We start from the raw sequence: 16,763 nt of genomic DNA on the forward strand, positions 1-16,763 counted from the left end.
ATCAGCTGCTACTTTTAGCTTGCTTTAGAAAAAAAGTGTAAAAAAAGTATATTTGATTAAAGTTCATTCTAAGTTTTATTAAAAATGCATTTACTTTCTTTTAAAAAATCCGCAATTACTTTTTGGGCAACCCAATATATACTTACATATTGGTCAGCTTATGTCTCTAATTAGCATCACTTGCTTAATTTGCATTTTTTTTTTTGTTTTTTTCGTAAAGATTTATGAGCCAGCAAAATTTTATTCAACAAAACGATTAAAAAATAAAATCCGTTTGCAATCTCCGTTCATTGAGCTCGTCTCGAAAGAGAAGCATACAAAAATTGTAAAATTTAATTATCATCGCCCCCATAGGCAAAAAAACTTGAAAAATTCAAATGAATTATAGTTTGTCACCTGTCAATAAAAACAATGTAGACAATTTGGTGACAATGTCATTAGTAGACAAAAGTGCTGACATGAGGACACTCAATCCCAGAATTCCGACAGGGAAAGCATAAACCTGTGATGGGCACTCTACCTCTATTGGAAAGACCAAACTCTGTAAGTATCATCAAACATTAACTAAATGAAATAGCTTTGACATAGGGTCAGCCGAACAAAGCCACGCGAAGTTGTTTACACTGTACGTGTGCTTCGGTTTATTATTTATGTGCGGATGTGTATGCTGCCCATCTATGGCCTAAACTGATAAAAACACTTACGCCCATATTCACAAAACTTATAGTAGGTCTATTTGACAGATTTCTTTTTTAGAACTGTCAAATAAACCTACTATAAAACTGTTTTAATTTTTGTGAATACCGGTGTTGTATTCGGTATTCTCATTCATTGTGCATACCAAATAAGTAGCATACTTTTAGAAACCTCAAAATGAAAATGCCTGTGTACATTTATTTGGGAGTATCGCTGACAACCATGCAAAAAAATCTTCATCATGCTAATTTTGCACATGAACATTCCACTAAGGAACAGGGGCAAACTTATCACCTATCAATGAGCGCAGTCCGATTCAAGTTTAAGCTCAATGATAAGGGGCCTCCTTTTTTTAGCCGAGTCTGAAATTCGTGCCGCAGTGCTACACCTTTTTGGAAAGAAGTTTAACATGTTCATAGTACCTCACAAATGTTGCCAGCATTAGGAGCGGAAAGCCACCGCTGAAAATTTTTTCTGATGGTCTCGCCAGGGTTCGATCCCAGATCGGTTTATTTGACAGCTATATTAGGTTATGGACCGATTTGAACCATACAGTTGTTGGAAGTCATAACGAAACACGTCATGCTAAATTTCAGCTAAATGGGATTTAAATTGCGCCCTCTAGAGGCTCCCGAAGTCAAGACCCCAGATATGGCAGCTATACTAGGTTATGGACCGATTTCAAGCAAAATTAGCACAGATGTTGGATTAAAATAAAAAATAAAATAAACGATATGTGCAAAATTTAAGCTTAATCGGATAAAAGTTGCACCCTCTAGAAGATTAAGGAGTCAAGACCCAAGATCGGCTTATATGGCAGCTATATCAAAACATGGACTGATATGGCCCAACCGACCTACACTAATTAAAAGTATTTGTGCAAAATTTCAAGCGGCTAGCTTTATTCCTTCGAAGTTTGCGTGTTTTCGACAGACAGACGGACATGGCTAGATCGACTTAAAATGTCATGAAGATCAGGAATATATACTTTATGAGGCCTTAGACAAATATTTCGAGGAGAATGACGAAATTAGTATACCCCCAACCTATGATGGAGGGTACAAAAATTAGGTTATTAAATTTTTTTCAACACATCTGACAGTTTTCCTTTAAAAAACCGTCAAATAAAACTATATTAAGTTTTGTGAAAACAATTAAAAATGAAATGTCAATTTGCTTTTACTTCAAATTTTTCTTTTTTCCTAAACTAAAACTAAAACATTCCATAAAAAAAGTCCTAACCGAAATCAAATTAAATTTCGCTTACAGAGTGAATAACAAACAAGTTCCTTTTGTCATACAATGGCTACGCTGATGATAATGATGATAAAATTGCATACTTTTAGGAGAATATGCGTTAAAAATTTTTTACCAAAGCTTTTTTATTAGTTTTTAGAATTTCTTTAAAGTTAAAAAAATAAATTCTAAACGAAAAAATTGCGGAATTTTGAAATTAAAAAAAAAAAATATTGTGTATGTTTTTTGATCTTAATTATCTAAAAAAACTATACCTTATTATTTTACTCCGCTAATAAGGTTTTTTTCTATAAAAATCAAATTTAGCCAAATGATTACATCACAAAACTCATTTTTATTTCTCTATTTTTTTAATACTGAGAATATCTTAAATAAATAAATAAACATTAATTCTTTACACATATGAGCATTTAAAATAATATGTACTCATTTCGATTATCAAAAAAATCTTTTTTTTTAAATTGGTCCTCTAACATAAGAAATCAGTACATATTATTTTTATGTGCATATGTATATATTTTGTCTACTTCAACTAACCTTATTTTTCATATATACTTTTAGAATAAATTTCAGTTTCAAGGGTTCTTTAAGGTTAGGAGAATAAACCCCCTTGAAACACAATTCCTTGTGTAGTGTATTGTCTTCTTAATGTTGTTATAATCAGGGATCTTTCTCAAGGATTCCACTCATTGTGTATTGTCTCTATTGTATCTTATGTATATTGTTTTTGTATATCTAATTGCGAGATTGTAGTAATACGTTTCTTTAATTATGAACATTTTACAGACAACCCAACAGCAACAACAGCAATTAGTCAACGGCGGAAGCGATAGCAACTACAGAACAGTAGCATTTGAGAAATTCCCTGTACCCACTACCGGAGGCATCGTCGTAGGTGAGTACCGCAAATTTATTAAAAAAAATTAATATTCATTTACGAAATATTTTCCAAGAAAAAAATCGTCTTATTGTTGTTGTAGTAGCCACATATGCATGTGCAGGTAGCGATCCGCGTTGTTGTGGTCACATTTTCATGTGAAGTGGGCGATCCTCGTCAAGCCCATGTAGGTGTGCAAGCTCATTGCGGTCCAAAGGACCGATCGCCAGATGAGCAGGGTGGTCATTGGTTATTTGAAGGCGCCCACTCAGTATTTGTGCAAGAGCCGGTGACGCACGGCCTCTTACTGAGGCTGTCCACTGTTCGCAACTGCAGCTGTAACTACTCCGCATGGACCATTCCACTACTCGCAACCTGTGGACGCTCGCAGCTAAGCTTCTCGTGACAGCAGTGAAGACCATACAGATCGGACCTCAACGTTCCAGTCTGTATGTTGCTTACTGCTATCCCTTGCCGGGACCGATCCTCGTACAGCTCTGAAGCTGAGCAAGCTGGACCGGCCCATAGGATTGTTCGCTAACTTAATGTAAATAGCGGCCACTGTTGCGTATAATTGTTTAGTACACATCAATCATACGCTAAGTAGTTTTGAGAATATACATTTTTGAACAATTAAAGCAGCGTTGGGCAAACAACACTTACTATAGTACCCAGATAGTACACCTTTTTATTTAAACATTCAGAATTCTCTCCAATGCCTTACTAAAGAATGAGGAAGGAGTAATTGGCCTATTTTAGGGTTTCTTCTCTTCGGTAAAAGGAACCTTCTTAACCATTGTCCAAAACTTGTTATACAAGCCGTTTGCAACCCTATATCAAATCTTATATACAACATTTGTCACATGACACATTCGTCCAATGACTTTTCCAAAAGTGTCATCTTCACATTTTTTACATGACAATGAACATAGAATGTCATTTAGAATATTTAAACGATTTGAGTGTAATAATGATAAATCCTCTTGTATGTATGACAAATGTATTTTAAATGTAGATTTTGTCACATTTCCTTCACTTTGATTTGTGCAAAACAATTTTCAAAATTTATCATCACCTTAAACTCCGACAACGAACATTTAAGCAAGGGTCATTGTTTCTGGTATTAGCATTGGACAAATAAACAAGTAACAATATTTTTGAACCAAAACAATAATATTTTTTTAATAGAGCCTATTTATGTTAAAGGCAAATAAAGAAGAGGCTAATATTCGGCAAATTACGTGCTAAGAAACGGATTATGGTCTGCATTGCATATAGATTATGGGATGAAATGTTGATGATGGATAGAATTCGTTTTGTATTTCTGCCAAAAGGCTACAATGTCAATCATATTTCATAAAGAAACCATTTGTTTGCTTTGTAAAATTATATAGAAATAGGTGCTATTAACCTATTTGTGGAATTTTTTGAAAAACAAAAGGAAGGGAAAAAGTATAAAAAAAAAGAAATTTATTTAATGCCAAATTTGTTTTTTTTTCTAATTTTTAATATATATTAGAAACCAGAGACAAGATATCTGGTGCAAAAAACAACTTTTTGGAATTCTCAAATAAACCCAGAATATTTTCTTTTTATTTATTTTTTTTTTTTTTAAACATTGGATTTTATTAATTTTTTTCATATTTTTAATTGTATATTTGAAACACGTTTTTTTAAGTTTCATTTCCTACATTAACAATTATCGGCTTCTTTTATGCAACCTGCATAAACATTGGATTTTATTAATTTTTTTCATATTTTTAATTGTATATTTGAAACACGTTTTTTTAAGTTTCATTTCCTACATTAACAATTATCGGCTTCTTTTATGCTACCTGCTCCCTAATTTTTTTTAAATATATTCTATTTTTGTTTTTTTTTTTGCCGAAAAATATTACAAAAATCAGCTACACATATTTTAATTATGATTAACACAAAAGGCATTTGCAATGCTATGACCAACTGTCACATATGTCCAATGAAAAATATGTATTTTAGAATTTTAGGAGACACCTACAATCTAGACCCAGCCATGTGCATATATGTACGAGTACACATATTATATGGCAAAACTGAAAGTCCTGGCCATACCAATGTTCTTCTTTAAATTTATGATATTCGTTATAATTATTATTATGATATTATTGTTGTTTTCCACAATAAAAACAACAACAACAAAAACCATAACAAACAACCATCACAATAGCAACAACAAACAAATGACTTAATTAAATTTATGATTTATGGCAAATTATTCATAACAGCCTGCAGAGCACATCACACAAAAAAAGAAACACAACACACACTTTCACACACCCTCCGTCTGAGCATTCACCCATCCATCGTAGCTCATGCATATCCATCTCTGTGACGTGTTGGTATGGTGGTGCTGCTGCTATTGCTGTTGTAATTCTAATTGGATGATGGACAAAACACATGCGTTCCTCTTTTACATACACACACACACATGTGTTGAACCTATTAACATAGTTGAAAATCAAAAATTGCCAAAGAAAAAGTCGATGAAATCCCATTGACAACAACACCACAAAGGCTAGATGTATAAACCTTATGAGCAAAACGTACCAAACCAGCCCAGCATCAACATTCCATACAAAAACTATATGATTGAAAATATTTTTTGGTTTTCTAGACAAGAGACATACATGCATTAGAGGTGAAGCTGTTTTTTTTTTCTTTTTTGTTTTTTGGCTGAATTTGAATTTTTAAAGCGCCTAATTTCTTTTGATGATGGTTTACATTAAATGATGTGTCGTTCCTAAATGAGTTTTTTCGCTAAAACATTTGTTGCATTGATTTTTCATTTGATTTCATTGGCGACAAATGACAGCCATGTCACCATTAGCTTAACGAGGGTTATAGTGGAAATTTGTCGTCTATTCGGTCTATGATACGTTGACCACCAGTTCGTATGAGTGTTATAAATACAATGCAACATGTATACGTTACATTATATTCATAAAACTCATACGCACAAGTGGTCAAAGTAATTAACAATCATGCTCCACCTTGGTTTTGTTTTCAAATAATTGCCTATGCTTATTCTATTCAATTCAAATTGTAGCAACATATTAATTTGATTTTTGATTTTTTTTAGTTTGAAAAAATTTTATATGAATTTACTTTTGTTCGACATAACCAACATTTTGTTGAAATCGAAATTCATATTTCAATAAATACTTCATGGAATATATCACTAATTTTAAAATTTGATGGTGAAGGTTTAAATGTCCTGTGGTGAAATCAGAGTACTTCATTTGTGGTTATCAGAGACTGATAAAAAATACGATACACCTCCAATACCTATAGTACTTTACACCATAGGTATTGTTTTAATACCAAACGGACCTGGCTTACTTCCAATACCGTATGGCAGGTTTGGTGTCCAATATTTTTATGGGTGTAGGATGGGAGCGAACTTCGGAGATAGCAAGAGCCATTATGGCTAGATTGTCTTAGAATATGAAGACGATTAATATGTCACATGTCGTATTTTGAGATATTAGAAACGAAATGACCAATGGTGGTGCGTATCAAAACCCTGCACAAAGAAACAAGTTGCAGTTGAGTAGATAATCTTGAAAAACAATTACCATTCAGTACTTGGGAGTATTTTTATCTCGAATTCATAGCCGCTTCAGTGATTTATGCGAAATTACTCGCTGTATATGAAAGCGTCTCGCTGTCATTTTCAAAATATGAACTGGTCACACAAATCGTTCGCAAGCTGTTTGTTATTTCATATAAAAAAAAAAACTACGCATGTGTGTGTGTGTTTACCCATGCTTTTACCAAAACAACCACGTTGCCTTCGTACGAATTTCTCACTATAAAGGTAGACGACAAGAAAAATAGTACTTAATCTGAAGCATAATGTACCCGAATACACGCATTGTACAACTTGCAGTCACTGAAATCCGAATCAATCTTTCTTTTTTGCTGAAGGGCTCATTTTATGCATTCACTCATCTCGTTGCTTGGTGTATTGTTTATCAGTTTTACTCAGTTCTTAATTGTCTCATACCATGTTGTATTTTTAAACGAAGAGTTCAATTCTTAAAATGCTCTACGATTGTGTGTCTTAAAAGCAGCAATGAATGGCCTTGCGCAGGCCTTTGGTGCGTATTTTTCTAAAAATCCCAAAAATGACCTATATCTAAGCTCACAATGGCAGACAACATATTTCTCTATAATGTAAAATGAGCCGTAAAATGTTTTATTTAGAAAATGTTATTTTAATATTCTATAAATATTTTCTATAATATCCTTACTGTCTAAAAATTTGTGGCGTATGAGTATTATTAACTCAAAGTCAAACTTGTTTGAATTAACAGTTTTCATACGCCACCCAGGCATAAAACACATTTAAGTGTAATGTGCATTGTGTTAAACAAAAACTTGTTCCTCGTTTATTTCTCTTTCGGGATGAGATTACTAATCGAAGATTTTATGCAATGAGAAATGAAAGCCAGAGATCTCAACACACCAACCACTATGGGACGCGTTTCGCCCTTGCTTAGGGGACTTATTTAACCACATTAGGTGTGGCGGTTTCAATACTTGTAGGAATATCAACAACTTGTTCTACCATACCTCGTTGTCGACTTAAATCACATTAAAAATTTTGTTATTTTTGGTTTTTAGCCTTAGCCAAGAAATCCCCTGGAAAATATACAACATGAAGGTGTACGAGTATTTGTATTGTAAAAAAAAAACCTTTCGTCAGTTTTCATATCTGCTGCCACTCTCTCTTTAATAGTGATCTAAATTTAATGATGCATTTCATTCATATTTTTCTTGAGCAAACAATATTGGTTGGTGTGTGGCAGCTTTTGAAAAGCAGAAACTGCAGCAGCATCATCTTCCACTAACGGCAGCAATTGCAATCATTGCATCAAAACGTCCATTTGGCGATTGGTTTTCTTCTTTTGTGGCCAATAAATATTCACAACATTTCAGATCATGAGTTACAAAGAATCACACGGTAATCGATGTTCTTCGCCTTTATGGCTTCCTATAACGTGGGCAAAATGATTTGAGTTGATAGAAAAATCAACCTCCTGTTCATAATAACTACATAATTACATACATACAGTTATACACATTTGATTACATATGTATGTCATATAGCAAGTAATATATTTTGCATACGTTTGATTGAGGTGTAGTGGTTTTCCTTTGGTGTTGTTGTTGAGAATTTGTTGGTTTTTTTCTTTCATTGCTTGTGGCAAGTGAAAAATATTCATGTACAAAATATTCAAATCAAAATTTTGTTCGCATTCACGGCAGTTTTGATTGATTTGCGCCAATTGCATGTTGATCACCAAGTCACAAATACATGCATACATAAAACAATTTGGGGTTCTTGCTAAAATTATAATCGAAAAGAAAAAAATACATTTTTTTTCTTCAAAAAAAAAAAAAAAGAAAAAATTTAAAAAATTTTAAAATTATTTTTCTTGTTTTTTCTTTTGTGGAAAAGTAGACAAATCCTTGGCTGATTTATGTAATATCATTAATAGTTAATTAAAAAAAAAAACGTTTAAATAAGGATTTTCCATGTCCAGCTAGTCATTGGGACTTAGATGGATGGAATATTAGAAATATCGATATCACGCGACTGTTATCGCATGATATCGATAACTATATAACGCGAAATTGGATGGAAAATTTCGCCATATTTCAGCTTAAAAAGTCAAATTTAATGAACGGTTTATTTGGAAGAAAGATTGGCTGGTGCGGCGGTGATGGTAAGGTGGAAATCTGGCTGGCAAAAAAACTCTCTGGTCTACTAATGACCAGAAAAAGACAAACGTTTTACTTTAACCAGGGGCTAGTAAATTCGCTGTTGCGAGTCATAACTTGTAGGGGTTACTGGTTACCATACCACAGTATAGTATTGTAAATACAGGAATCAGATATCCATCCAAACCCAAGCGAACATGAAAAGCAATCAGGACAATATGGCAGTGAAATAAATGGTATTCGGATATAGGGTGCAAATTTGGAGCCAAATGTCTGAAGGCTGACCCACCCCCAACAAATCAAGCAATCATATAGAACAATCCGAATGCAAGATGTATGCCGACGTGCAAGATGTATGTCCCGACTGTAACCAGGGACCGCACGATACACGTCACCTGTTTAACTGCCCGGCCAGACCCACTCGACTCAGACCCAGATCCCTGTGGACGCACCCCATCTTAGTCGCGGAGTTCCTGGGTCTTAACACTCAACAGAATCAAGCAGACGAAAGATAGTACACAATAAACTGCTACAACAACAACAACAACAACAATCCGAATAATATCGGACTTAAAGGATATTTGAGAGTAAGGAACAAATCTGGCACTCAAATTTATGAATATAGGCCGGAAAGGCATGAACGACCTTTCTACAAGAGCCGGCTACAAACAATGGCTGCGCTTTATGGTTACTGTTGAAACAGTCCTAATGAAGATGAGACAATCCCCATAGGCTGCCCTATCGTTAAAAACACTACCCTAATTTTGATAGGGTACACGATATAATAAGGACGAGAGATATTGTTGGCTGCCACATACCCAGTAGACACTTAGATGGTGGTAGACCAGTGCCCCTCAGTTGGATGCACATACATTTGGTCATATTGAATAAACACTTGATCCACATCCTCTTCTTTTTATTTTGTCTCTCTGGCCTACACTTTAATTGGTTCGTCTAACACAATGTGTCAAACTGGCCTCCGAGTGAACTTCCCTCGATGGTTATCTAACCTACCATAATCTAGGTGCAGATCATTTAAGATTTAAAATGGAATAAATTGGCCTATGGAGTACATCTCACCGGGACAATGTTCTGCACAGAAATTCATTTGACCTGGTATTAAGAGAGTGAAACGATTTTAAGTTTGGTTTATTGTTATAATTGTGTTCTGATTGACGAGTGAGCACACCCTAACATACAGTTAGGCACTAGGTTTCGGCAAACGGCAGAGGTAAGAGGGAACTTCGCTACTGAATGTTGGTGTTGTTATAGCCACATTTTCATGTGGCGGTGGCGCTCCTCGTGAAGCTCCTGTGTGAGCAAGGATCGCCGCAGGAACCATTGGTTATTTAAAGGCGCCAATAACTCGCCTTGTCCTATCGAGCATCATTGGCACTCAATATTTGTGCAAGAGCCGGTGCCAACCGCCCTCTCACTGAGACTCTCCGCTCGATACAGCTAATTGTCCGCAATTGCCGTTGCAGCTACTCCGTATGGAGCATTCCACTATTCGCAACCTGTGGACGCGCCCGTTAGCTCGTAGCTAAGCTTCTCGTGGCAGCAATAAACACCACATAGATCGGACCTCAATGCTTCAGCCTGTGTGGTGCTTACAGCTATGCCGTGCCGAACGCTTCTAAATGTGATCTGCATAAGCGGTAAGTAACATGCTCTAATAAAGGGTGATTTTTTTGAGGTTAGGATTTTCATGCATTAGTATTTGACAGATCACGTGGGATTTCAGACATGGTGTCAAAGAGAAAGATGCTCAGTATGCTTTGACATTTCATCATGAATAGACTTACTAACGAGCAACGCTTGCAAATCATTGAATTTTATTACCAAAATCAGTGTAATATTTAAAGTATATTAAGTATATAAAGAATATTTCATTCAAATATAAAACAAGTAAAAGCGTGCTAAGTTCGACCGGGCAGAATGCTGGAAACCCACCATCATGGATTCTGCTAAAGGGTAATCTAAAGGAATTGGACCGTACGTGATACGATTGTTGAAAGTCGTAGCAGAACACTACGTACAAAAATTTCAGCCCCATTGGATAAAAATTGAGGCTTCCAGAGGCTTGAGATGTCGAATCAAGAGATCGGTTTATATAGTAGCTATATAAGGTTATATACCGATTTGGACCATACTTGTTACGATTGTTGAAAGTCGTAACGGAACCCCACGTGCTAAACTTCAGCACATTCGGTTAAGAATAGAAGTTTCTTGTAGCTCAAGAAGTCAAGTCGAAGGACCACTTTATATGGGAGATCTATCCTAATCTGAACTGATATGATACATCTGTGCAAAATTTCGTACAGCTAACTCTACGCGTTCGACCGCTGTCGTGATTTTCACAGACGGACGGACACGTGGCTAAATCGTTTAACAAACGGAATAACTAGATTAGTATACCCCCATCCTATGGTGGTGCTTATTTAGACTCCACTAACATTTAAAGAAATATACAAATGCTTTTTATGATGGAGGGTATGTAATTTTCGATCCAGTCAAGTGCAACACGTTTCGGCTTCGAAATAAAAGATTGACTTTGCCCTCATGGGCAGCTTATGGCGTGGTGGCAGACACTCGTAACTATCTATTTTGACTAAGACTCAATGTGAAACCTTAACTTACCTTTTTTATCATCAAAATCATAACAAATTTTCAATAAAAAAATCTATTTCCATATTATTGAGAGTATATTAACTACAATAGAAACTGGATTGAAGCATATGGGTATATGTGCGTATACTTACTTTTATATTGATAATAATCATTCGCTACGAAATCCCTAAAATATGAATTTTTTAACACTTCATTACCACATATTTTCGTGAAAATTCGGAAATCCACATATATGTCAAACATTTATAAATTAATTCTCATTTCGAATGTTTATTTTGAAAATTTCTTCCCATAAAAATTAATTTTAAAAGTCGTTCTCTAATGATCAATTGCTGTTCGAATGATTACATCTATTTACAAAATGCTTCAGCAGCATTTTCACGAGGACTATACATTTTCCATATATACATATATGTATATGCATATATATATGAAAGTGTTTTTTTTTTTAATAACACCCGGACCCATATAATACTAGCTGCCCGAAATTCACATGGAATCCCAAAAGAAATCAATAAATATCAATATTTAATGGGATGACAAAAATGTATTGAAGCATTTTCGATTTTTATTTATTTTCTTTTTCTTTATGCTGCAAAAAAGAAATATGTGGCTGGTTTTTGTTGGAAATCGCTAGGAAAGCATATGAAAAACCCAAGCAAAATATAGTCCACAAAAAGAAAATAATAGAAAAACGATTCAAAAAAAAAAAAAAAATGTTTCCAATTGAAAGCTTTCGGAAATCGCAGGCTGCGTCAGCAGCTACAAAAAAGAAATCAGCAGCAAACGAGAGACAATTTTTATATTGCGAATGATTTTTGGGAAGAATACCTATAAAATCCACCATATTTATATGTATAGGTATGGCAAAGGGGCTAACACCAACATATTATGTGTGTGTTTGTGTGTAATATTATGGTCATGGTTTAATGGTATATGTGGGAAGAACAGCAGCAACGTCATCAACTTGTTTTGCGGCCTCACCCTCAGCAGCAAGCAACAGCAGCACAACAACGTCAATATTTCCAACATTGCTGCTGAATGGTTTTTCAAAATGTTGATGTTGCTGTTGCTCCTTGGCCGTAGCGTTCACATACGATCACGTTGCTGCCACCGCCGCCGCCGCCAACGCTTTCAAGACAACCAAAAAATGCCAAGAACTCTTCATTGGCATCGATCAAATCGATACGGATAGGCAGACCTTTAATTCAATTTGGAATTACGAAAACTTAATTGAAAACGGGACGTGAAAACGCATAGACACAATTACGGATCCGCAAAACGTAGTTCATCCATCACCCAAAAGACAAACATAAATATTTTGATAACTAAGACTAAAACGCTTAACTAAACCTCACCTCAAAACCAAACAACACAAAAAGGATTATTCTAAATAAAAAAGGACATTTGTCTATATAGTACTTGAAAAGTACTCAAACTAAAAAAAAAAAAACAAACATAACAAAAGGGCTTTGTTTTTGCATAAGCCTAGTGTAAATATCTTAACCAAATCAAATCAAAAAAAAAGAAAAAATAAGTTCAAAACTATTACGTAAAGTTTTTCTTTTTAGTTTAACAAAATATACACATATATAGTATAGAAAATTTTTTTACAAAAGTGTGAGTTATTTGGCCAAGACACGTTTTTGAAATTCTCTGCGAAAAATGCAAACATAAGAAACATTTTGAAAAGAAAAACAGAACTTAAATATGAGTGTTTAAAAACAGGATTTGTTCAATTTAATCCTTTTAAGGTGTGCTCGAAAAAAAAGTGTTGTCAATAGATGTCGCTTAATTTCCTTTGCAAGTCTATAATGTTGTTGTCAGTTTGCCTAAGATGTTTATGCTCCATACTATTTGAAGTGGAATAATTATAATGAACCCATATACTTTTATAAACCCCAAAAATTTAATCAAATTTTTATTCCATATTGTTTTTATCTAGCGTCTTTCTATGTATAAGTAAAAAAGAATTATATACGAAAATTGTTTTTGGGATATTTTTTTTATAATTATCATTAAAAAGATCTTCAAAAAAGTTGAGAGTTAGTTTTTGACAATGAAAAAAAAATAGAAAATTTTTTATATATATTTTGGGTTTTTTTTATTGTTGACAATATTTTATTAACGATTTTATGAATCACCAGATAAGGAAACTACAAAAATATGCTTCATTTTGATGCAAGAAATTAATTCGAAATAATTTTAACGCTTATATATTTCCGGAAGGAATGGAATATATAAAGATCTAGTTGCTCACTCTAAACTCCAAAGTTTATATTAACTTTAGTGTTAACGAAAAAAACAAAATATTCCTAAAAGTAGGCAACATTATTTTAAGCAACTTTTAATAACGGTATGGCTTAAGTCTTGGTTTTGGGTATAAAAAACTTAACTTTTTCCTTGTATCCGAATTCGAACATAGTATCGCTGAACGACTAATCTTAGCATAGAAATTTAACCCATTAACGGTGAATGGGTACAAAAGTATCCACTAATAGATAGAAAAATTCTAGCTCAGGTTAAGAAAGAGGCGTCCTAATGAAATTTGGATTGGTTGCAAGTAAACTTGTTAAAAAAAACTTTCCCGTCATATAAGGTCTTGGTTTAGGGGGGAAATCGAATTGTGTATGCACGAGAAAATTCACGTGTGCACCACAAATTAACTATTTCTAAAGAAAATTTGTCGAGTTAGAAGGACATTTGGGAAAACCTCTCTTTTTTAAATTAAAGTTTTAGCCTAACCCACTCCTCCATCTCGACAAAATCAGGCCTATACAAATTTTACAAATACAAAATACAAATTTTTGCCCATGAACATTCCATTAAGGAACAGGGGCAAACTTCTCACATATCAATGAGTGCAGTCCGATTCAAGTTATGCTCAATGATAAGGGGCCTCCTTTTTTATAGCCGAGTCCGAACGGCGTGCCGCAGTGCGACACCTCTTTGGAGAGAAGTTTTACATGGCATAGTACCTCACAAATGTTGCCAGCATTAGGAGGGGAAAACCACCGCTGAAAATTTTTTTTGATGGTCTCGCCTGGATTCGAACCCAGGCGTTCAGCGTCATAGGCGGACATGCTAACCTCTGCGCTACGGTGGCCTATAGTAAGGTCAAATTCTCTGTAATAACCCTTCGTGACCTAGTCGGATCCATAAAAGACTCTCACTGCCAAGGGTATCATTTCTTGACATTGAGGCTTCCTACAATAATGTAAAACTGAAGACAATCATGACATAGCAAGAAAATCGGGGCATTAATACTATCCTAAGAATGTTTACTAAAGACTTATTTTGCTGAAAGACGTATAGCGATCGCCTTGGGATCCGTAGATCTACACATAGGGTTCAGAGAGGTGCACTAGTACGGTTAGGTGAAGACACTCTTAGAGATATCCTTAGAAATCTATACGTATGATAGCGAAGTGGGCGACCGAAAGTGGTCTAGGCGTAAATCGATCTAAAACAAAAGTTGTTCTATTCAGCAGAAGATACCACCGTGATACCTGGCTTCTTGCAAAGCTAAATTTATGAACAGAAAATCAAACATTCTGGAAACGGTGATGAACGGGGAATTTGCCCTATACATCTGCAAAAGTCTTGTTGTAAGGTTAAAACCAAGTTTCATGCGCTAGCTGTATACTGCAGTTTTCCAACCAATAATACAATATGGTGTTGTGGTCTTATGGACGCTGATTACAAATCCACTTACAGTTCAATAAGCATCACCGTAAGGACAAGACCATATGATGCACTTAGCACCTTTGGACATTAAGGCTAAACCAATTGATGCGGCCACTACTGTAAGGTTGAGAGATCTCCCTCAAGCATCCTTAACACATTGCGAGTTAGTATGGAATTCGATAAAAAGTACTGTACCACTATACCTGATTAGCCTGGTGATTGAAGACTTGCTAGAAATAGCGGATGTAAACATTTGTAAGTTATTAGGTTTTTTAAAGGGATCTTGCTGGTTAATGGTAGGATTAGAAGCCATATTCCTTCTGCATTTTCTTTGGTATCACAATGGATAAAATGTCTAAATGAGTCTGATTGCAGACTGACATTTAAACACAACCTAATCACCGTTAAAACCTTTAACTGATGTTTCCGGAAAGATTAGACTGCTTGCATGCGAATGACTAGTTGGTTTTTCCTCCGTTTGGCATATGATATTATTTAGAATCACATGTTAAGCAAATCCAATTATAACACATTTGCCAAAAAATATCGGTGCAAGCAGCACCTTGTTCCAAGGGTACCAAATTTGGACACTTTCTTTCCATAAAACAGCAAGAGCCTCTGATGGTGATCTGCTCCTCTCCAAGAGGTACAAACAAGGCCAGATATTTGGGATCGGAGGGATACCTCTACATTAAAACAGAAACAGTGGGTAGGCATTTATACGCGTCCAATGGTTAAGGTACTATAAGATTGGAACTTTATAGTAGTTCCTTGCATCACAAACTGTATAACAAAATACATATAGAGGCGAAAAGCTCGATCTGACTATCGCCGATTATGATTATGAAAATATATAAAAAAGCTAAAAAAGACTAAACATGCATAAAAAAGGACTCAACATGCAGGATATATCCTAAATTAGATAAAAATTTCTAGCTGCATCGGCTCAATCAACAAATAACTTAAATGACTTATGTCAATAATAAGTTGTTATGCTAAATTTTCAGCAGTGTTATGTTTTTTTAAGACAAACCTACTGACAAACAATATTTAATCGACTTAGATTGAGATAAGCCATCAATGTCTTAGTTCAATACTTTGAAGTGGTAGAATTGGAACTAGTAAACCCACCATCCTAAAATGCAGTATTCAACATTATACAAAATATCCACCCCCTAAACTTATGCAATAGATTTTGTGTTAAGAAGTTTTTAACTAAACCCAAGAAAACCCTAATTACAATATAGAAATAAGCGCACATATCGACACATAGAAAACATAAAGGGTCGAATATGGATCGTTGCGTTGCGGAAATAAGCCCATAAAATAAAAATTACTACAAATTGGTAGTTTTTCTCAGCTCCATTCAATATCCGTGTTTTGATGGACGCTCAGTTACCAAGTAAATTGTAAACTTATATGCAATTCAAAACAGAAATGGATTTTTTATAACCAATTTGCCTGATGGCAATTCAAGTGAAGTTGGGTTGCAATCCATAATCGAATCTTAAATTCCCATTCCTATTTGGAAATTGTTATAAAATATTTCTAGCTTCTATAACATATTGACGGCCAATAAACTGTAGTCAACCCCATAAAGTAGTAAAAGATTTTTGAAAAAAAAGAGATTCTACGAAAATTTCACTAAAGTCATTAAGCTCTTTTTAAACATTTTTGTGACGAAAAACATTTCATAGATTGTTAGGAAATAGGTTAGGCTAGGTTAGAGTGGCCAGTAGCGGCAGAACAGACCACATGAAGGTGGGTATCGAGCCGCATTGGTAATCAGAGCATGCTACCAACTCAGCTACCAAAGTTAAAGTAACTTAAAACTGATTTCAACCTCTAG

General features: G+C 34.7%; 1 protein-coding gene across 9 annotated transcripts in view; it reads left to right on the top strand.

Moving 5' to 3' along the window:
- LOC106082214 (filamin-A) overlaps positions 1-16,763 on the top strand; it is a 159,977-nt gene that overhangs the window by 122,174 nt on the left and 21,040 nt on the right. For 5 of the 9 annotated variants that reach the window (XM_059362782.1, XM_059362776.1, XM_059362777.1 and 2 more), the window contains 2 exons: positions 2,515-2,544; positions 2,740-2,848. In XM_059362782.1, coding sequence (XP_059218765.1) covers positions 2,515-2,544; positions 2,740-2,848 — 139 coding nt within the window. Of the gene's footprint in view, positions 1-2,514; positions 2,545-2,739; positions 2,849-12,736; positions 12,848-16,763 lie in introns of those variants that run through there. The other 4 variants (XM_059362778.1, XM_059362779.1, XM_059362783.1 and 1 more) reach the window with 2 other exon arrangements.

Source organism: Stomoxys calcitrans, chromosome 2, assembly GCF_963082655.1.
Source record: "Stomoxys calcitrans chromosome 2, idStoCalc2.1, whole genome shotgun sequence".
Lineage (NCBI taxonomy): Eukaryota > Metazoa > Arthropoda > Insecta > Diptera > Muscidae > Stomoxys > Stomoxys calcitrans.